Raw genomic sequence first — 22,657 nt, forward strand, 5'->3', positions numbered from 1 at the left:
AAAATAAAATAACTGTATGATGTAAGAAGTATTATTATTCTCATTTTATAGGTAAGGAAGATAGGATTTCAGGAGACAGTAATTTGCCCAACGTTCCATTGCTATTGAGTAGTTAATCTGGGACTTGAAGTAAAGTGTGTCTCACTCCAAAGTCTGTGTTCTTGACCACTAATTCTTTAATATCATCCGCTCAATGCTTCATTCAAACTGTCATTAAACACATGGAAGAAAAGAGTGCCAAGAGTAGGGGCCTTGGAATTCACTACCACAAATTTCCCTCTATTAATCAGAGCCCTTTTTATGATTATTCAATAATGTCTTTGAATCTTTTATCCATTTCTCCATGAGTTTTAGCAACTTCAAATAAAATCATGGAAAATACTTTGGTGAGTCCGTATATATGCCTTGTACCTATATGTCTGTCCCTTATTGGCCATTGCAGACATTCTCAAAAAGAAAATGAAGGTACTTTAAATTTTTTAAACTTAGTGCTAATGCTTATTACTCCTGTGAACTCCTCAGTGTTCTTGGATATGTTTCTTTTCTGAACTTTGTGTTTCATTGGAGAAATTTTCCTTCTGTTTTAAAAAGTCTATCTTCTTAAAGTCTAGGGTACATGTCAGTTTTAGTTGACATTCCCACTCATAGATATCAGGAATGCTAAAATTAAATAGCTATTTTATATTTCCATCCAAATTTTTTTGTTGGTCAGACTAGGTTGAGAGTCTCAGGTAAGGCAAAGGATACTAAAGTTCTGTGACTTGAAAGAGTGTGTGCAGGGCTTTGAATGTTGTGCCATAGAGGTTATTTAGAGAGGCCTGTTTTGATGATAAAGTAAAGAAAGTTTATAACCAATATTTTTACTGTTTATATAAAAATGAATATTAGTACTTGGAAACATTTTTTAACGTTAAATATTTACTTAAAATTTGTCCTTTTTTTTTTTTTTTTTGCGGTACGCGGGCCTCTCAGTGTTGTGGCCTCTCCCGTTGCGGAGCACAGGCTCCGGACGCGCAGGCTCAGCGGCCATGGCTCACGGGCCCAGCCGCTCTGCGGCATGTGGGATCTTCCCGGACCGGGGCACGAACACGTGTCCCCTGCATCGGCAGGCGGACTCTCAACCACTGCGCCACCAGGGAAGCCCTGTCCTGTTTTTTAAAAAACTTTTTTTGTGGTTCAGTGATGAACTAAGGGCATTTATGCATCTTGAATTTTTTTCTAGAATAAGATAAATTGTTTAAAAAATCTTGCATGTTTTTCAGCGGAGAATGATAGCAATTATACCAATTAAAATGATTTTCTTTGTGAGTGATAAATAATATTTTATTTTTCTCCGTAATAAAAGAAAAGCTCAGTGCCATTTGAGAATGTAACATTTAGTTTTGATTTAGCATTTAATAAGCAGTATAGTTCCTGGCTTTTGGTTTAGCTCTATGCCCTTTATTCTTTAGCTGATTTGCTAATTACTATTGAAAAACCCTCTAAAATTTCACTGGGGAAATGCAAATGTACATTCAGATTCTAAATACTTGAGAGGCAGCCAAGAACTGAGTGCATGCAAACACATTCTGAATTTTACATAATTTTTTGTGTAATTACTTTTAATTTCCAGAGGCTTCCTCCTTCAGTATCAGTACTTAGATTCCTTCTCTGTCAGCAAAAATGGAATGGATAAAATGTTCTGATTGTTTCAAATAACTCAGAATACTAAAAAATAGAATTTATATGATAGGTGAAAGAGAAAGGAAATAAAAACTGGAGGCATGAGAGGCAGAAGTGTGGCATAACATTAATTCTATAATTTTTATTGAAATAAAAAACATTGCATAAAAATATAGAATCCTAGGTATACAGCACAATGAATCGTCACAAAAGGAACGCACTTACATAAGTACCACTCAGGTCAAGAGAAAAAACATCACCAGTACACTAGAAAGCTTTCTTGTGCCCCTACTCATCACCTCCTCCCCACTATTCCCCCAAACTAAAAAATACCCTGATTTCTAACACTACATATTGCAATATCCTGTTTTAAACATTATGTAAATAGAATAATACAGCACATATGACTTATTTTGTTCAACATTGTTTGAGATATTGAGAAATTCATCCATGTTGTTGTATATAGCATTGGTTTATTTTCCTTGCTGTATAATATTCTATTATACAAATAATATTAGATAAATGCAATTTATTTCTCCATTCTACTTTAGATGAACATCTGGCTTCTTAACAGTTTGGGATTATTGCAAACAGTGCAGCTGTTTTTGCTTGTCTATTAGAGCATGTTTGCATATCTTTCAGTTGCATATACATCTAGGATTGAAATAGCTAGATAATAGGATATGTTATCTTCAGATTTAGTAGATAATGCCAAATTCATTTACAAAGAGATTGTATGTCTTTATATGTCTGTCAGCACTATATGAGGGTTCTACTTATTTCATATCCTCACTAACACTTAAATTGTCAGTTGTTAAAAGTTTTAGCCATTTTAGTAGATATGTATTGGTTATCTTAAATTTGTTTTTCTTTGATGACTAATGAAGTTGGAAATTTTTTATAGGTTTATTAACCATTGTGACACTCTATTCAAACTTTTGCTCATTTTTAAATTGGAATGTTTATTTTTTTCTTATTGATGTATGAGTTCTTTTATATTTGGGTTTTGAACTTTTTTATCATTTCTAGTTGCCTTTCCTCTTCTGTCCTTTCTGTCATTTCTCATCACTAATATCAACTTTGTATCTTACATTCTCTTAGGCTTCTTTTAGGGATGTCCCTAATAATACATACATAATTACAACAGTGATTTAAATAGTAAATATTAATTTAGATGAGCCCAGATTTTACCCTTTCCATGGCTTTTGATTGCTTTCTGCATCTTCATTCTTTCATTTGAGATCATTTTCTTTCTGTCTAATAAACACTCCCTAGTATTTTATGTAGTGTTGGTTTGCAGCTGAAAAATTATTTCAGGTTTTGGTTTTCTGAAAATATCTTTATTTCACTTTTTAATTTTGAAGGGTATTTTAATTGTAAATAAACTCTAGATTAGCAGTTATTTTCTGTTGCACTTTTATTAGACAAGCCATTATCACTTTAATAGTATAATAATAAATATCTAATAATATAATATTGAATATATTCAGATTATATAGAATATATATTTTAGTTATATATGAAGCCAGCTTTAAGGATTATCTTTGCATTTGATATATCTAGGCGTTATTTTCCTTGTATTAATCCAATTTAGGGTTTGTAGTGCATCTGGAATGTGAACTTAATTTTTTTTGGAAAATTTCCAGCCGTTATCTTTTAAAATGGTACTTTTGCTTCTTTGCCAGTCTCTGCCAACATTATCAATCTTCCCTTCTGTATTCTTGTACACATTAAGTGTATTATGGACTGGATGTTTGTGTCCCCCCAAAGTTCATATGTTGAAGTCCTAACCTGAAATGTGGCATTTGTAGGTAGGGCCTTTAGGAGGTAATTAGGTTTAGATGAGGTCATGAGGGTAGTGCCCTAGAATAGGATTAGTGTCCTTCCAAGAAGAGGAAGAAGGACCAGGGCTCTCCCTCTCTCTCCACCATATGAGGACACAGTAGGAAGGTGGCCATCTGCAAGCCAGGAAAAGGACTTTCCCTTGGAACTGAATCTGTCAGCACCTTGATCTTGGACTCCCCAGCTTCCAGACTGTGAGAAATATCTGTGTTTAAGCCATTATGGTGGTTTGTTATAAATATATAGCAGCCCAAGATGACTAAGACAAAGCATTGCCAAAAATGTTTGAGTTTTATAGCTCCTTTATCTGCATCCCATCTACATTTGTTTCTATAGCCTGCATTTTCTCAGTTTTCAAGGAAATGTCTTCTCTTTTTACTATAATTCACATACTATAAAATTCACTCTCCTAAAGTGTACAATTCAGTGGTTCTTATTATATTCAGAGTAGTGCAACCATAACAATTGTCTACTTTCAGAGGCTCTTTGTCACCCCAAAAAGAAACCTTGTACTCCTTTGTACCTCTCCCCAACACTTGGCAACCACTGTTCAAACTTCTGTCTCCATGGATTTGCCCATTTTGAACATTTCATATAAATGAATCATATAATTTGTGCTCTCTTGTGACTAGCTTCTTTAACTTAACATACTTTTTCCAAAATTCATTCATGTTGTATCATGTATCAGTACTTCATTCCTTTTTATTGCTGAATAATAATTTATTATATGAATAGACCACATTTTATCCATTTACTAGCTAATGGAAATTTGCGTTGTGCCCATTTTTTGGCTATTATGAATAAAGCTGCTGTGAACTTTTCTATGCCAGTTCTGTGTGGGTCTGTGTTTTAATTCTCTTGGGTATAAACCCAGGAGTGGAATTGCTAGGTCATACGGGAACTAAGGAACTGATAAACTGTTTTCCAAGGTGACTGTACTGTTTATAATCCCTCCAGCAGTGTACGAGGGCTCAATTTCTCTGCATCCTCACCAACACTTGTTATTGTTTACCTTTTTAATTTTAGCCACCCTAGTCATTGTAAAGTGGTTTCTCATAGTGCTACTTGATTATTTTTTAAAACTTTGATTGGTGTGCAAAATACATACAAAATAGTGCACAAAATGACCATACTTGTTTAACAAGCACTCAGGTGGGAAAAGAGAATATTACCAGCAAAAAAGTCCATTTTTGCTCTCTTCCAGTCATTATCCACCCCATTTCAAAGGTAACATCCTGATAAAAAACATTAGTTTTTCCTGCTGTCGTTCTTTTATAAAAATGTAAACATACATCATATTAATTTAATGGCCTTACTATACAAATGTAATTGCTTTCTAATCATCACTGGAAAAACCACCTAACAATATTTGCAAATTTTAAAGAAATCACTGTTAGAAATCAGACAGCTGCCTGTCTTTCTGTTTTCCTTCTTCCCTTCCTTGTTAATTTTATTCACATATATTATCTTAATATCTTTTTCTTTGTGTCCCATTATATTCCTTTCTGTCTCTTTTCTTGCCTTAGTTGGCATTAATCTATTGTTTCTTTTTATTAGTATTGCACTTTTTTCTTTGCCTGTTATAAACTATTTTTCTATACTTTTAGTAGTTATTCTATGGATTACAACATATATCCTTAGCTCATTACAAACAAATGTGTTATTCCTTTTACCTTTCCCAGACGAAATAGGGTATCAGCACCTTTTACCTGCATTTACCCTTCCCCCTGCCTTTTGCCTTGCATTTTAATTCAATATATATCTTAAAGCTCACGAGACATTATTATTACTATTAGTACCTTGTACTATCTATTTTAGATTTACCCACATATTTACTTACATTGCTGTTCATTCTGTCCTGCACTTTTCTTTTTTTTTTTTTTTTTGTGCTACACGGGCCTCTCACCGTTTCGGCCTCTCCCGTTGCGGAGCACAGGCTCTGGACATGCACGCCCAGCGACCATGGCTCACGGGCCCAGCCACTCTGCGGCATGTGGGATCTTCCCGGACCGGGGCACGAACCCACGTCCCCTGCATTGGCAGGCGGACTCTCAACCACTGCGCCACCAGGGAAGCCCTGTCCTGCACTTTTGTGCTTCTGTCTGGCATAATTTTCCTTTTGCTTGAAAATTCCTTTAGCATTTCTTTTGTCATAGGTCTGGTGATAAGGTATTTTTTTTTTCAGGTTTTGTTTGACTTGAAATACCTTTATGTATTTCACATTTGAAGGGATATTTTCTCTTGGGAAACAATTCTAGGGTTTTCCCTTCTTTTAGCACTTTAATGATGTCATTCCATTATTTTCTGGTTTCTTTTATTTCTGTTTTGAAGACAGTTGTCAAACTTGTTGCTACTTATTTGTAAGTATGATCTTTTTTTTTCCCTCTGGCTATTTTAAGATTTTTGTGTGTGTTTGGCTTTCTAGTTAGACTATGATGTGTGTTTATCCACTTTGGGGTGTATAACGAAATATATTTTATCTGATATTGCTTCTGTCCTCTCCCTTTATGTAACTCTAAGTACAAGTATATTAGATCCCTTTTCTATGATTCGTTATGTCCTTTGTGTTCTTTTGTATATTTCTCTTCAGTTTAGTTTTCAAGCTTCAGACTGGACGTCTTTTGCTCATCTGTCTTCTCCTTAACTTACCCTGTCTTCTCTGGTATCCTATCTTGGTTTTGTTAGTTCTGGAATATTCCAGAATATTTTATTGTTTTTTTAAAAATTAGATTCCAATTTTTCTAAAAGTTGTCCTCCGCTTTCTTGCATATGTTGATTATAGTTATTTAAAAATCTATCAGTAGCTTGAGTATCTGGTCATTTGTCGATCTGTTTATACTGTCTGTTTATTTCTTAGTGTTTGTTAATTTAAGAGTGAATGCCACACATAGTTTTGTTGCAGTGGTTCTGGATGCATTACCTTCTTCCGGAGAGGTTTTGCCCTGTCTCTGATAAGTAACTAGATAGAGACAGATCATCTTAATCTAACCAGTACTTGATCTGTCCCACAGCTGGACAGAAATCTATGAAAGTCTCAAACTGCTCCTTATTTACTCTTACTTCTAGGATATAGCACTATGGGGAGCCCACTGAGATGTTTACTAGGGCCCTTCATCCTCAGGAATTCCTGAACTCCAATTTAGAAATAAATAGAGACAAAATGTAGTTCTTTTGCTCCCTGGTGAAATACTGCACTATTTGTTATTCATGAGTTCTTGTTTTCCTGGAAGATTGTTTGAGAAATATGTGATGTGTACCCTATCACTGCCTGGGGGCCTTTTAGATTTCCTCTGTTTCAGTGTTTTCCTTTTGTTTTAATAAACAGCTGATAGTTGTGGAGAAGTCACTGGATGTTAGGATAATTAACCTTTTTTTTTTTTAACATCTTCATTGGGGTATAATTGCTTTACAATGGTGTGTTACTTTCTGCTTTATAACAAAGCGAATCAGTTATACATATACATATGTTCCCATATCTCTTCCCTCTTGCATCTCCTTCCTTCCCACTCTCCCTATCGCACCCCTCTAGGTGATCACAAAGCACCGAGCTGATCTCCCTGTGCTATGCGGCTGCTTCCCACTAGCCATCTGTTTTACGTTTGGTAGTGTATATATGTCCATGCCACTCTCTCGCTTTGTCACAGCTTACCCTTTCCCCTCCCCATATCCTCAAGTCCATTCTCTAGTAGGTCTGTGTCTTTATTCCTGTCTTACCCCTAGGCTCTTCATGACATTTTTTTTTCTTAAATTCCATATATATGTGTTAGCATACGGTATTTGTCTTTCTCTCTCTGACTTACTTCACACTGTATGACAGACTCTAGGTCCGTCCACCTCATTACAAATAGCTCAATTTCGTTTCTTTTTATGGCTGAGTAATATTCCATTGTATATATGTGCCACATCTTCTTTATCCATTTATCCGATGATGGACACTTAGGTTGTTTCCATCTCCTGGATATTGTAAATAGAGCTGCAATAAACATTTTGGTACATGACTCTTTTTGAATTATGGTTTTCTCAGGGTATATGCCCAGTAGTGGGATTGCTGGGTCATATGGTAGTTCTATTTTTAGATTTTAAGGAACCTCCATAGTGTTCTCCATAGTGGCTGTACCAATTCACATTCCACCAGCAGTGCAAGAGTGTTCCCTTTTCTCCACACCCTCTCCAGCGTTTATTGTTTCTAGATTTTTTGATGATGGCCATTCTGACTGGTGTGAGATGATATCTCATTGTAGTTTTGATTTGCATTTCTCTGATGATTAATGATGTTGAGCATTCTTTCATGTGTTTGTTTGCAGTCTGTATATCTTCTTTGGAGAAATGTGTATTTAGGTATTCTGCCCATTTTTGGATTGGGTTGTTTCTTTTTTTGCTATTGAGCTGCATGAGCTGCTTGTAAATTTTGGAGATTAATCCTTTGTCAGTTGCTTCATTTGCAAATATTTTCTACCATTCTGAGGGTTGTCTTTTGGTCTTGTTTATGGTTTCCTTTGCTGTACAAAAGCTTTGAAGTTTCATTAGGTCCCATTTGTTTATTTTTGTTTTTATTTCCATTTCTCTAGGAGGTGGGTCAAAAAGGATCTTGCTGTGATTTATGTCATAGAGTGTTCTGCCTATGTTTTCCTCTAAGAGTTTGATAGTTTCTGGCCTTACATTTAGGTCTTTAATCCATTCTGAGCTTATTTTTGTGTATGGTGTTAGGGAGTGATCTAATCTCATAGTTTTACATGTACCTGTCCAGTTTTCCCAGCACCACTTATTGAAGAGGCTGTCCTTTCTCCACTGTACATTCCTGCCTCCTTTATCAAAGATAAGGTGACCATATGTGCGTGGGTTTATCTCTGGGCTTTCTATCCTGTTCCATTGATCTATCTTTCTTTTTTTGTGCCAGTACCATACTGTCTTGATTACTGTAGCTTTGTGGTGTAGTCTGAAGTCAGGGAGCCTGATTCCTCCAGCTAGGTTTTTCGTTCTCAAGATTGCTTTGGCTATTCGGGGTCTTTTGTGTTTCCATACAAATTGTGAAATTTTTTGTTCTAGTTCTGTGAAAAATGCCAGTGGTAGTTTGATAGGGATTGCATTGAATCTGTAGATTGCTTTGGGTAGTAGAGTCATTTTCACAATGTTGATTCTTCCAGTCCAAGAACATGGTATATCTCTCCATCTATCTGTATCATCTTTAATTTCTTTCATCAGTGTCTTATAATTTTCTTCATACACGTCTTTTGTCTCCCTTGGTAGGTTTATTCCTCGATATTTTATTCTTTTTGTTGCAATGGTAAATGGGAGTGTTTTCTCGATTTCACTTTCAGATTTTTCATCATTAGTGTATAGGAATGCCAGAGATTTCTGTGCATTAATTTTGTATCCGGCAACTTTACCAAATTCATTGATTAGCTCTAGTAGTTTTCTGGTGGCATCTTTAGGATTCTCTATGTATAGTATCATGTCATCTGCAAACAGTGACAGCTTTACTTCTTCTTTTCTGATTTGGATTCCTTTTATTTCCTTTTCTTCTCTGATTGCTGTGGCTAAAACTTCCAAAACTATGTTGAATAAGAGTGGTGAGAGTGGGCAACCTTGTCTTATTCCTGATCTTAGTGGAAATGCTTTCAGTTTTTCACCATTGAGGACGATGTTGGCTGTGGGTTTGTCATATATGGCCTTTATTATGTTGAGGAAAGTTCCCTCTATGCCTACTTTCTGCAGGGTTTTTATCATACATGGGTGTTGAATTTTGTCGAAAGCTTTCTCTGCATCTATTGAGATGATCATATGTTTTTTCTCCTTCAATTTGTTAATATGGTGTATCACATTGATTGATTTGCGTATATTGAAGAATCCTTGCATTCCTGGAATAAACCCCACTTGATCATGGTGTATGATCCTCTTAATGTGCTGTTGGCTTCTGTTTGCTAGTATTTTGTTGAGGATTTTTGCATCTATGATCATCAGTGATATTGGCCTGTAGTTTTCTTTCTTTGTGACATCCTTGTCTGGTTTTGGTATCAGGGTGATGGTGGCCTCGTAGAATGAGTTGGGGAGTGTTCCTCCCTCTGCTATATTCTGGAAGAGTTTGAAAATGATAGGTGTTAGCTCTTCTCTAAATGTTTGATAGAATTCGCCTGTGAAGCCAGCTGGTCCTGGGCTTTTGTTTGTTGGAGGATTTTTAATCACAGTTTCAACTTCAGTGCTTGTGATTGATCTGTTCATATATTCTATTTCTTCCTGGTTCAATCTCGGAAAGTTGTGCATTTCTCAGAATTTGTCCATTTCTTCCAGGTTGTCCATTTTATTGGCATATAGTTGCTTGTAGTAATCTCTCATGATCTTTTGTATTTCTGCAGTGTCAGTTGTTACTTCTCCTTTTTCATTTCTAATTCTATTGATTTGAGTCTTCTCCCGGTTTTTCTTGATGAGGCTGGCTAATGGTTTATCAATTTTGTTTATCTTCTCAAAGAACCAGCTTTTAGTTTTATTGATCTTTGCTGTCGTTTCCTTCATTTCTTTTTCATTTATTTCTCATCTGATCTTTATGATTTCTTTCCTTCTGCTAACTTTGGGGTTTTTTTTGTTCTTCTTTCTCTAATTGCCTTAGGTGCAAGGTTAGGTTGTTTATTCGAGATGTTTCCTGTTTCTTAAGGTACGATTGTATTGCTATAAACTTCCCTCTTAGAAATGCTTTTGCTGCATCCTATAGGTTTTGGGTCATCGTGTCTCCATTGTCATTTGTTTCTAGGTATTTTTTGATTTCCTCTTTGATTTTTTCAGTGATCACTTCGTTATTAAGTAGTGTATTGTTTAGCCTCCATGTGTTTGTATTTTTTACAGATCTTTTCCTGTAATTGATATCTAGTCTCATAGCATTGTGGTCAGAAAAGATACTTGATACAATTTCAATTTTCTTAAATTTACCAAGGCTTGATTTGTGATCCAAGATATGATCTATCCTGGAGAATGTTCCATGAGCACTTGAAAAAATGTGTGTTCTCTTGTTTTTGGATGGAATGTTCTATAAATATCAATTACGTCCCTCTTGTTTAATATATCATTTAAAGCTTGTGTTTCCTTATTTATTTTCATTTTGGATGATCTGTCCATTGGTGAAAGTGGGGTGTTAAAGTCCCCTACTATGAATGTGTTACTGTCGATTTCCCCTTTTATGGCTGTTAGTATTTGCCTTATGTATTGAGGTGCTCCTATGTTGGGTGCATAAATATTTACAATTGTTATATCTTCTTCTTGGATTGATCCCTTGTTCATTATGTAGTGTCCTTCTTTGTCTCTTCTTTTTTTTTTTTTTTAGCACCATTACTGATCAAACTGACGCATAAAAACGCGAACACGTTCTGTGCCAGATACCATTTCATAGCGCAGAAATCTCAGTCACATCCATGCTTTATCCAGATACCATTTCATAGCGCAGGAATCTCAGTCACGTCCATGCTTTATCCAGATACCATTTCATAGCGCAGGAATCTCAGTCACGTCCATGCTTTATCCAGATACCATTTCATAGCGCAGGAATCTCAGTCACGTCCATGCTTTATCCAGATACCATTTCATAGCGCAGGAATCTCAGTCACGTCCATCCTTTATCCAGATACCATTTCATAGCGCAGGAATCTCAGTCAAGTCCATGCTTTATCCAGATACCATTTCATAGCGCAGGAATCTCAGTCACGTCCATGCTTTATCCAGATACCATTTCATAGCGCAGGAATCTCAGTCACGTCCATGCTTTATCCAGATACCATTTCATAGCGCAGGAATCTCAGTCACATCCATGTTTTACCCAGTTGAGTGCTACTTGGGAACTAGTGGAATCTGACACATAAACTGTAATCTTTAAACTCTGTCTCTTCTAATAGTCTTTATTTTAAAGTCTATTTAGTCTGATATGAGAATTGCTACTCTGGCTTTCTTTTGCTTTCTGTTTTCATGGAATATCTTTTTCCATTCCCTCACTTTCAGTCTGTATGTGTCTCTAGGTCTGAAGTGGGTCTCTTGTAGACAGCATATATATGGGTCTTGTTTTTGTATCCATTCAGCCAATCTGTGTCTTTTGGTGGGAGCATTTAATCCATTTAAATTTAAGGTAATTATCGATATGTTTGTTCCTATTCCCATTTTCTTAATTGTTTTGGGTTTGTTATTGTAGGTCTTTTCCTTCTCTTGTGTTTCTTGCCTAGAGAAGATCCTTTAGCATTTGTTTTAAAGCTGGTTTGGTGGTGCTGAACTCTCTCAGCTTTTGCTTGTCTGTAAAGGTTTTAATTTCTCCATCAAATCTGAATGAGATCCTTGCTGGGTAGAGTAATCTTGGTTGTAGGTTTTTCTCCTTCATCACTTTATATATGTCCTGCCAGTCCCTCTGGCTTGCAGAGTTTCTGCTGAAAGATCAGCTGTTAACCTTATGGGGATTCCCTTGTGTGTTATTTTTCCCTTGCTGCTTTTAATATGTTTTCTTTGTATTTAATTTTTGACAGTTAGATTAATATGTGTTTTGGCGTGTTTCTCCTTGGATTTATCCTGTATGGGACTCTCTGTGCTTCCTGGACTTGATTAACTATTTCCTTTCCCAATTTAGGGAAGTTTTCAACTATAATCTCTTCAAATATTTTCTCAGTCCCTTTCTTTTTCTCTTCTTCTTCTGGAACCCCTTTAATTCAAATGTTGGTGCATTTAATGTTGTCCCAGAGGTCTCTGAGACTGTCCTCAATTCTTTTCCTTCTTTTTTCTTTAATCTGCTCTGCAGTAGTTATTTCCACTATTTTATCTTCCAGGTCACTTATCCGTTCTTCTGCTTCAGTTATTCTGCTATTGATCCCTTCTAGAGTATTTTTAATTTCATTTATTGTGTTGTTCATTGTTGCTTGTTTCATCTTTAGTTCTTCTAGGTCCTTGTTAAATGTTTCTTGCATTTTCTCTATTCTATTTCCAAGATTTTGGATCATCTTTACTATCATAATTCTGAATTCTTTTTCAGGTAGACTGCCTATTTCCTCTTCCTTTGTTAGGTCTGGTGGCTTTTTATCTTGCTCCTTCATCTGTGGTGTGTTTTTCTGTCTTCTCATTTTGCTTATCTTACTGTGTTTGGGATCTCCTTTTTGCAGGCTGCAGGTTCGTAGTTCCCGTTGTTTTTGGTGTCTGTCCCCCGTGGCTAAATTTGGTTCAGTAGGTTGTGTAGGCTTCCTGGTGGAGGGGACTAGTGCCTGTGTTCTGGTGGATGAGGCTGGATCTTGTCTCTCTGGTAGGCCGGTCCACATCTGGTGGTGTGTTTTGGGGTGCCTGTGGACTTATTATGATTTTAGGCAGCCTCCTTGCTAATGGGTGGGGTTATGTTCCTGTTTTGCTAGTTGTTTTGCATAGGGTGTCCAGCACTGTAGCTTGCTGGTCGTTGAGTGAAGCTGGGTGCTGGTGTTGAGATGGAGATCTCTGGGAGATTTTCGCCGTTTGATATTACGTGGAGCTGGGAGGTCTCTTGTGGACCACTGTCCTGAAGTTGGCTCTCCCACCTCAGAGGCACAGCACTGACTCCTGGCTGCAGCACCAAGAGCCTTTCATCCACACGGCTCTTGTTCTCAAGTACCTCCTTGCTGCTGAAAGCTCTATAGTCCTTTTAATGTGATGTTGAATATGGTTTGCTGGTATTTTGTTGAAGATTTTCACAACAATGTTAATCAGGATTATTGGTCTGCAGTTTTCTTTTCTTGTAGTATCTTTGTCTGGCTTTGATATCAGGGTAATTCTGGGCTCATAAAATGAGTTAGGAACTGTTCTCTCTCAATTTTTGGAAGAGTTTGAGGAATACTGATGTTAATTCTTTTTTAAATGTTTGTCCATTGAGGCCATCTGGCCCTGGGCTTTTCTCTGTTAGGAGGTTTTTGATTACTGATTCAGTCTACCGGCTAGTTATAGGTTTGTACGTAATTTTTGTTTCTTCATGACCCAGACTTGGTCGGTTGTATACTTCTAGCAATCTGTCCATATTTCTCTAATCTCTTAAGCAACATCTCTTCCCATTTGGATCTGGATTACTCCTAGGGACCTACCTTTGATTGTAGGCTCTCAAGATCTCTCCTTAGGAAGTCTCTGCTGGTGGCTTCGTAAGGTTCATCAAAGAAGGCATCCAATCTTTTGGGCACCTACCTCACTCACAAGGGTGCCTTAACTCTTAATATGAAGAGCTTAATTTTTATCAAAGGGTCTCATGGAAGAGCTACCCTTATGGAAGAAGAAGTGCTGCTTTTTCCATTTCCACGCTTTTGGACTTCTATGAAGATAAAGTAGAAAGATTTAGATTTGAGTATATAAAATAAAGATCTTTAATATCTAAAATGAGCATCTTAATGTTATGGTAAAATTTTGAAGATTTTTTTCTCCTGAATCTAGTGAGGATCTATGTTTATATTCTAAATCCCTAAGGAGAAAAAAATATAAAAAGCAGTTACTGAGTCCAATTACAGTAAACATAGGTTGAGTAGTCACCATACTTACGGAGATTAAAAGAGAAATTAGCTTAACTAGTACACGAATTGCCTCATGTTGAAAATGTGTAAGTTTGGCTGGGAGGTGGCCAAATTGGAGTAGCTACAGAATGGTGGTGGTGGATGGAACACGAAAGTATGGTAAGATCACTTTTACACTCCAAGACAAGTGTGTGTAAGCAACAGCACATTCGGTTCCACACAGAGTGTGTGTAGCGGAATGATATTCTTTTTTTTGTTTTTTCTCCACTGTAACAGATGATATTCTTTTATTGAATTTAACTGGTTGAACATTTTAAAATTTTTCTTTAAGGGTATAAGATAATTTAAGATGAACAAAGAGTTTGAGGTAACTAATAATTCATATTGCAGTGTTTCCCATAATAAAATTAGGAAGCATTTTGTTTTTAAGTTCAGGGGACTTTATATTTGGTGATGTTTATCTAATCAACTAATTATCTAATCAACATTTATTGATGTTTATCTAATCAATAGATTTTTTAAAAAACTTCATTTTCTTTCAGCTCTATCGTTAGCTTATATTAAAGAGATACCCTTATTCCAATAAACTTTCAGATCTGCCTTAAACATTTAAAATTCTCAACTGAGTCACTGTTGCAGTGCCGAGTCACATTACCAGGGAATTAGTGCTGATTAAATGAATAGCATTAACCTTCAAATTCCAGTGAAGCAGAATATTTAAACTGCACTGCTATTCTTAGTATCTAAGACTTAGTTTGCTTGGATATATCTTGGCTGGGTGAATGTTTAATAAATGTAACTCACAAGAAATTCCATGTTATGCACTTAGTGTCACAATCTAGTTAATTAAATAATGGTACCTCACAGAATTGCACTTCTCAGTGTCCTTTGCTTCTTCCTTCTGCCTAACCTTTTTGCCTTGGAGTGTCCTGAGTCTCATCCCTTTGGATCTATTAACTTCACTGCCTACAGGCACTCCCTTAATGATCTAGTCTTATCTGATCTCATGGCTTTGTCTATCGTCTTTATGCAAATGAATCCCAAATTATAGAGCCCAGACATCTCTCCCAAACTCCATACTACTTTATCAGACTACTTTTTTTTTTTTTTTTTTTTTTGAGGTACCCGGGCCTCTCACTGTTGTGGCCTCTCCCGTCGCGGAGCACAGGCTCCGGATGTGCAGGCTCAGCGGCCATGGCTCACGGGCCCAGCCCCTCCGTGGCATGTGGGATCTTCCCGGACCAGGGCACGAACCCGCGTCCCGTGCATCGGCAGGCGGACTCTCAACCACTGCGCCACCAGGGAAGCCCCAGACTACTTATTTGATATCAGGAATTAAATTTCAAATAGACACTTCACACTTAACATTTGCAAAACTGAACTTGTGTTCTCTTCTCCAAATCAACTCCACCTGCAGCCTTTCCCAGATCCTTGATGGCAACTCCATTCTTAAGGTTGCTCAGGCCAAAAACCTGGGAGTCATCCTTTATTCTTCTCTTCCTCTTATACCCTGTATTTCAGCTATTAGGATATCTTGGTAGTTCTGCTTTCTTCAAAGTGTTCCTGAATCTAATTGAATGATTGTTCTTACAAGTTAAAAAAAATAAGTCTCAGTGAAGTTAAGAGAACAGCCCCAAATTCACATTAACTAGTAAGTCAGAATTCAGGCATATGTTTTCTGACTGACCACAAACAATATGATCTCTTATAATAGTGCTTCTCCAAAGTAAGTGTTACAATTGCCTTTTTATTTATACAATTCGGAAATAGGATCTGACCCACTATATCTCTAGACCTTTATAAGTAGGATGTGTTATTTCATTTAAGTCCTGGAGGAATTCTCTACACACACAATAGTTCTTTCATAACTACTTGCCAACCCAGTTGAATTGACTGGTACTTATCTGTCCTTGTATTTTGCTCTGGGTCAAGAACTGTGTTTTCAATTGCAAGACATAATTGGATATGAGTGTGTTGGGTGAAAAAAAAAAAGGGTATTAATGAAATAAAATATTCAACGTCTTTTAGAGAGCTCTTTTTCAAAGATTTTCGTGCTATAACCTATGAATTTAGAGCATGTATTAGCTCTTGCTACCTTACATATAAATACTTTATTGTTTGCTGGAATTTTCATGATATGCAATTTTGATCTTATTACTAATCATTAAAGCTTAGATTGAGGGATTATTATTTAGATAATTTAGTATTTTCTCTCAAGGGCCTCTGTCAGAGGGTCACTATTTGTAACTTTCAGATTCACTAAATTCTCAGCTCCTCTAATAGGTTATAATGGCAAAAAGGTAAAGTGTTGGGATCTTGGTAGAGAGCTATCAAAAAAGAAATTTCAGTGTTGATCAAATTCTTGAAACACCCTTTTTACTGATAAACTGTATTGTAATGGAAGTTATTCCATCCTTATGTAATTGAATGTAGCAGAAATGAAGTATGTATGGTACTGGCACAAAAACAGAAATATAGACCAATGGAACAGGATAGAAAGCCCAGAGGTAAACCCACACACATATCTTTGATAAAGGAGGCAACAATATACAGTGGAGAAAAGAGAGCCTCTTCAATAAGTGGTGCTGAGAAAACTGGACAGCTACATGTAAAAGAATGAATGAAATTCAAACACTCCCTAACACCAGACACAAAAATAAACTCAAAATGGATTAAAGGCCTAAATGTAAGGCTAGACACTCTAAAACTCTTAGAGGAAAACATAGGCAGAACACTCTGACATAAATCACAGCAAGATCCTTTTTGACCCACCTCCTAGAGAAACGGAAATAAAAACAAAAATAAACAAATGGGACCTAATGAAACTTCAAAGCTTTTGTACAGCAAAGGAAACCATAAATAAGGCGAAAAGACAACCCTCAGAATGGTAGAAAATATTTGCAAATGAAGCAACTGACAAAGGATTAACCTCCAAGATTTACAAGCAGCTCATACAACTCAATATCAAAAAAACAAACAACCCAATCCAAAAATGTGCAGAAGACCTAAATACACATTTCTCCAAAGAAGATATACAGATTGCCAACAAACACATGAAAGGATGCTCAACATCACTAATCATTAGAGAAGTGCAAATCAAAACTACAGTGAGGTATCACCTCACACCAGTCAGAATGGCCATCATCAAAAAATCTACAAACAAGGCTTCCCTCGTGGCCCAGTGGTTGAGAGTCCACCTGCCGGTGCAGGGGACACGGGTTCGTGCCCTGGTCCGGGAAGATCCCACATGCCGCGGAGCGGCTGGGCCCGTGAGCCATGGCTGCTGAGCCTGCGCTTCCGGAGCCGGTGCTCTGCAACGGGAGAGGCCACAACAGTGAGAGGCCCGCGTACCACAAAATAAATAAATAAATAAAGGGCTTCCCTGGTGGCACAGTGGTTGAGAGTCCGCCTGCCGGTGCAGGGGACACGGGTTCGTGCCCTGGTCCGGGAAGATCCCGCATGCCGCGGAGCGGCTGGGCCGGTGAGCCATGGCCACTGAGCCTGCGCATCCGGAGCCTGTGCTCCACAATGGGAAAGGCCACAACAGTGAGAGGCCCGCGTACCGCAAAAAAAAAAAATTAAAAAATCTACAAACAGTAAATGCTGGAGAGGGTGTGGAGAAAAGGGAACCCTCTTGCACTGTTGGTGAGAATGTAAGTTAATACAGCCACTCTGGAGAACAGTATGGAGGTTCCCTAAAAAACTGAAAATATTACTACAGTATGACCCAGCACTTGAGTCAATTGAGAAAACCATAATTCAAAAAGAGTCATGTGTTCATCGCAGCAGTATTTACAATAGCCAGGACATGGAAACAACCTAAGTGTCCATCGACAGATGAGTGGATAAAGAAGATGTGGCACATGTATACAATGGAATATTACTCAGCCATTAAAAGAAACGAAATTGAGTTATTTGTAGTGAGGTGGATGGACCTCGAGTCTGTTATACAGAGTGAAGTAGGTCAGAAAGAGAAAAGCAAATACCGTGTGCTAACATATATATATGGAATCTAAAAAAAAAAAAGGTTCTGAAGAACCTAGGAGTAGGACAGGAATAAACACGCAGGCGTAGGGAATGGACTTGAGGATATGGGGAGGGGGAAGGGTAAGCTGGAACGAAGTGAGAGAGTGGCATGGACTTATAAATACTACCACATATAAAATAGATAGCTAGTGGGAAGCAGCCGCATAGCATGGGGAGGTCAGCTCGGTGCTTTGTGACCACCTAGAGTGGTGGGATAGGGAGAGTGGGAGGGAGATGCAAGAGGGAGGAGATATGGGGATATTTGTATATGTATAGCTGATTCACTTTGTTATAAAGCAGAAACTAACACACCATTGTAAAGCAATTATACTCCAATAAAGATGTTAAAAAAAAAAAAGAAATGAAGTATGTTAAACAGTTTTGCTAGGGTTCAGTGATATTCTTGAAAGATGCCAATATTAAGCTTTTGGGATGTCCATCATGTCTATTGGTGTGATATATTTGGAAAGCCAAACATTACTTTTCTTCATGTTTATGTACATGTAGAATATTTATCTATGAAACAGATTTTAGGTAAAGAGCACTTCAGATCATTAATTTATCTTTTTATCCTCTTCTGAATTACACTTTAAAGTTTACTTGTTTTGTTATTCCATCAATTTGTATTTTTTAATCCGAGGATGAAATTTGATGAATATTTAATTCTTAAAGGCAATTTCCACATCTTAAATTCTATGTAGCTGTCTGTCCATCTACCTACCTACCTTTACTTTGGTGGAAATATTTCGCATGGAATCACTTTTAAAAATATTCTTATAGACTTAAGTAATATCTCTTAAGGCAATAAGATGATATGTGAGGCATTAAAAAAAACTGTCTATAATTACTTCCTAAGGCAACTGAATGAGTTAAAGATGTATGGCAACTGCAGCTGTAATGGCATATATTTAGAAAGAAAACTACTTTAAAAAAATGTCTGTTGGCAAACAAACCTAAAATAAAGTTCAAAAATGAGATATTTTATTTCTGGAAAATGTGGTATCTCTGTTACCACTTGCAATGATGGATATCTGTGAGTCTTTATACTGTGAAGTAAACTATGATCAACGGTACTGCTGTCTTTTCTTTCTCATAGTGTATGCCGATTAAGGGCCTAGGATTCGTGCTTGGAGCCTATCAGTGCATTTGCAAAGCAGGATTCTATCATCCTCGAGTCTTCTCAGTGAACAGCTTTCAGAGTAAGTGCCCTTTGCTTCTGTGCATATATGTGAATACACATAATATCTATCATAATTAATTATTTGGATTTTCTTTTAACCTTGTTGGAGTTAGATGATTAAATCCCCACTGGTTTGGCATTCTTTCATCACTTAAGGAGTTTTTGCTTTAGTTTGTCATCTCCAATCCTCTGGAGTACCACCAAAAAATGTGGGGGTTTTTTTAGGTATATTTTTGTTTTCAATACATTTTAAATGCCTGGAAATACTGTAGCTACTCAGTGAGACCAGTTGGGATTCAGTTATTGAGAGGTGTTGCTGCAGAAAATTCCTAAAGCTAATTTTGCTAGTTTGCTTATTTTATTTATGTTTTAATTTGTTTGTATGTTAGGTCTCTATGCTGCATGAGGAAGTGCCACAGAGTTAACACCTTAAGGCAACACAATCATATTATCACACAGTTTCAACTGATTAGCTTTTCAGTCAGGGGTTAGCTGGTTCCTCTGCACAGGGTCTCACGGAGCCAAAGTCAAGGGGTCGTCTGCGATGTGATCTGATCTGAGGCTCAGGGACTTCTTTCAAGTTCATTCAGGTCATTGACAGAACTAGGTTCCTTTCAGCTGTATGTGTGAGGTCCCCATTTTATTGCTAGCCACCAACCTGGGCTTACTCTCAGCTCCTAGAAGTCTCCTCAAGGCCTACTCATGTGACCCTTACTTTTCAAGGCCACCAAGAAAATCTCCCCGGTCTGTTCAGATGGAGTCTTATATAATATAATCATTATATCAGTCATGGAAATGACTATCCCATCACTTTGCCATGTAATGTCACTTAATCAAAGGAAAGCCTATCTCATCATACTTACAGGTCCACCATCATTCAAGGGGAGGTGATTATACAGGAGATATACAGGCATACCTCATTTTATCTTGCTTTGCTTCGTTACGCATCAAAGATACTGTGCTTTTTTACAAATTGAAGGTTTGTGGCAACCCTGTATTGTCAGATGATGATTAGCACTTTTTTCTGAATAAAGCATTTTTAAATTAAGGTCTGTATATTGGTTTTTTAGACATAGTGATATTGTACACTTAATAGACTACAGAATGCTGTAAGCATGACTTTTACATGCAGTGGGTAACCAAAAAAATTCATGTGACTTGCTTTATTGCGATTTCACTTTATTGCAGTGGTCTGAAACCAAACCCACAATATCTCTGAGGTATGCAGGTATTGCAGAATCAAAACTTGCTCACCTGGTTGTTTTAATCTTACTCCAGAAAATGTCAAAGTTACTATTTGAATATTGATTTTTTTTTACTCTACCTCTAGAGAGTGCAGTGTTGCCACGTTGGCTTGTAGCCAGCTATTGGGTATAACAAGAAGGAATGTAGTGGAGAAAGGAGGTACAGGGTTTGGGGTTGCCAAAACTGAGGTACAGGTATCATTTAGGTAGTCATCCATAAATCTTTGTCAGCCTTATTATCGGTCTGTATAGGAATTTGCATCTCTACTGGGCGTAGTTCAAAGTATACAGTGAAATTGAGACCTGAGTGTCTTCCTCTGGGAAACTTGGTAGACATTTATGGATTTTTTTCTTCTTTTTTTCTTGGAAAGCACTGTTCTTCATCTTGAGACAGTTTACACTTGACTTCTAGGTTCTGGAAGTGAGTAACATTTTGCTCTCTCCTCAGTCATATAATTCACAGGGTTCAGCCCTTGTTCTGAGTAATAGTTGTTGTAGGCCTCCAAGATGGCCTCCAAGATTCTGCTCCCACATGTGCTGTACAGATCTCCTCCCCTTAAGTATGGGTGGCATCTGTGAATACAACGAGGTACTCACTCCCTTGCTAGGCTATGTTATGTAGCAAAGGTGATGGTATAGTTGCTCAAGTGATTATATTGCATTAAATGAATCCTTCCCATAGTAGCAGACTGGAGAGAGATTCTAGTGCCAGCTTTGAAGAAATAAATTAGCTTGTTGTGAGAGGGCCACGTGGCTAGGACCTGAGGGTGGCCCCTAAGAGCTAAGGCAGCCAGCAAGAAAACAGGAACCTCAGTTGTATAAATGCAAAGATCTATAGGTTCTTCCAACAGTGTGAATACATTTGGAAGCTCCAGATGAGAATATAGCCTAGCCAAAACTTTGGTTTTAGTCTAGTGAGACCCTGAGCAGAGAGCCCAGCTTCACTGTGCCAGACCTCTGATCAACAGAAACTGGGACGTAATGATAGGTGTTTTCAGCCCTAGGTTTCCAATAAGTTATTACACAGCAATAGAAAACTAATACAATAGCAATGACGGTAACATATTTTCAGCATGGATATGATTGTGTGTGTGTGTGTGTGTGTGTGTGTGTGTGTGTGTGTACAAGATCATGGCAATAGCCCAGCTACTTTGGCATTCTTCACATTTATGGTCCAGACATAACATATGATTCAACACTGAAGGATTAAGGGAATAGGTTTTAGCTTATGTTCTGTGAAGGTATTTTGTATCTGGTTTACCCACATTTGTTCTCAGCTCCCACTATGTGACTGAAATAAAACATTTAAATATTGTAGAACTAGAGAATGACTATGCCATTTGCTTATAACACCACCAGGAGAAACTAGTTAACCTTTAACAACTTATCTTTATTTAATTTGCATACTCCTACTTTCCTCCTTATTTTAAAAGCCAGTGCTTTTCACTGGACCTACTCTCTCTAAGAAGGGGCCGCTTCTCTGCATAAGGCTAATAACTCGTGTGTTGTACACACAGCAGCTGTGGAAAGGAGGCCACAGTTTTCAGAAAGATGAGCTATATTTGGGCATACCTGTGATTCAGCTTTGACCTCAGCACATACTTAGCTAGAACTGGCCTGCCTCAATGAGAGAAGAGAAAGCTAGCTGCATGTTATAATTTGAAGTCAGTAAAGTGCTCTTTGACCAAAAATGTCTTTCCTGATGGCCTTGTCAGGTTGCATGAAAACCTAACAGTATTCATTCCTTGTCCTAAGGACCAGGAGTTACAGCTCAGTAGGGTATTCTACCAAGGGCTAGCCAAACATTTAAAAAAAATTTTGGTTTACTATTAGAATTATACTACATACCTCTGTTTTAATGTGTTAAGTTTTTAATCATAGTAGCCAGGCAATTCATATGGGTAGTCGTTTTCATATATTCTTGAGGTGGTTTCTGTGAAGTAAGGAATGACTACATGTATCCCTTGGGCCAAAGGTAAAGAAAGCATCGAAGACCCAATAAATGAGGTAATGTATGCAAAACAGCTAGCATAGTACATGGCACATAATAAGTGTTCATAGATATAGTTAAATAAGTGAATAAGCAAACACATATATAAACACACATCAGTGATACATGTACAGAGAGACTCCTTAAGTGCCATTGGTATTTAGCACTTTGTCTCACATGTTTTATTATATTAGGATAACCAATTTTTTAAACTAGAATTCTTAGAGAATGAATTCTA

At 37.3% G+C, this 22,657-nt stretch overlaps 1 protein-coding gene across 1 annotated transcript in view; it reads left to right on the top strand.

Annotated features, from left to right (window-relative positions):
* Positions 1-22,657, top strand: part of GPR158 (G protein-coupled receptor 158) — a 324,536-nt gene that overhangs the window by 133,635 nt on the left and 168,244 nt on the right. Inside the window, exon 3 of the mRNA XM_067703480.1 lies at positions 19,102-19,204. Coding sequence (XP_067559581.1) covers positions 19,102-19,204 — 103 coding nt within the window. The remainder of the gene's footprint in view (positions 1-19,101; positions 19,205-22,657) is intronic.

Source organism: Pseudorca crassidens, chromosome 1 (assembly GCF_039906515.1).
Source record: "Pseudorca crassidens isolate mPseCra1 chromosome 1, mPseCra1.hap1, whole genome shotgun sequence".
Taxonomy (NCBI): domain Eukaryota; kingdom Metazoa; phylum Chordata; class Mammalia; order Artiodactyla; family Delphinidae; genus Pseudorca; species Pseudorca crassidens.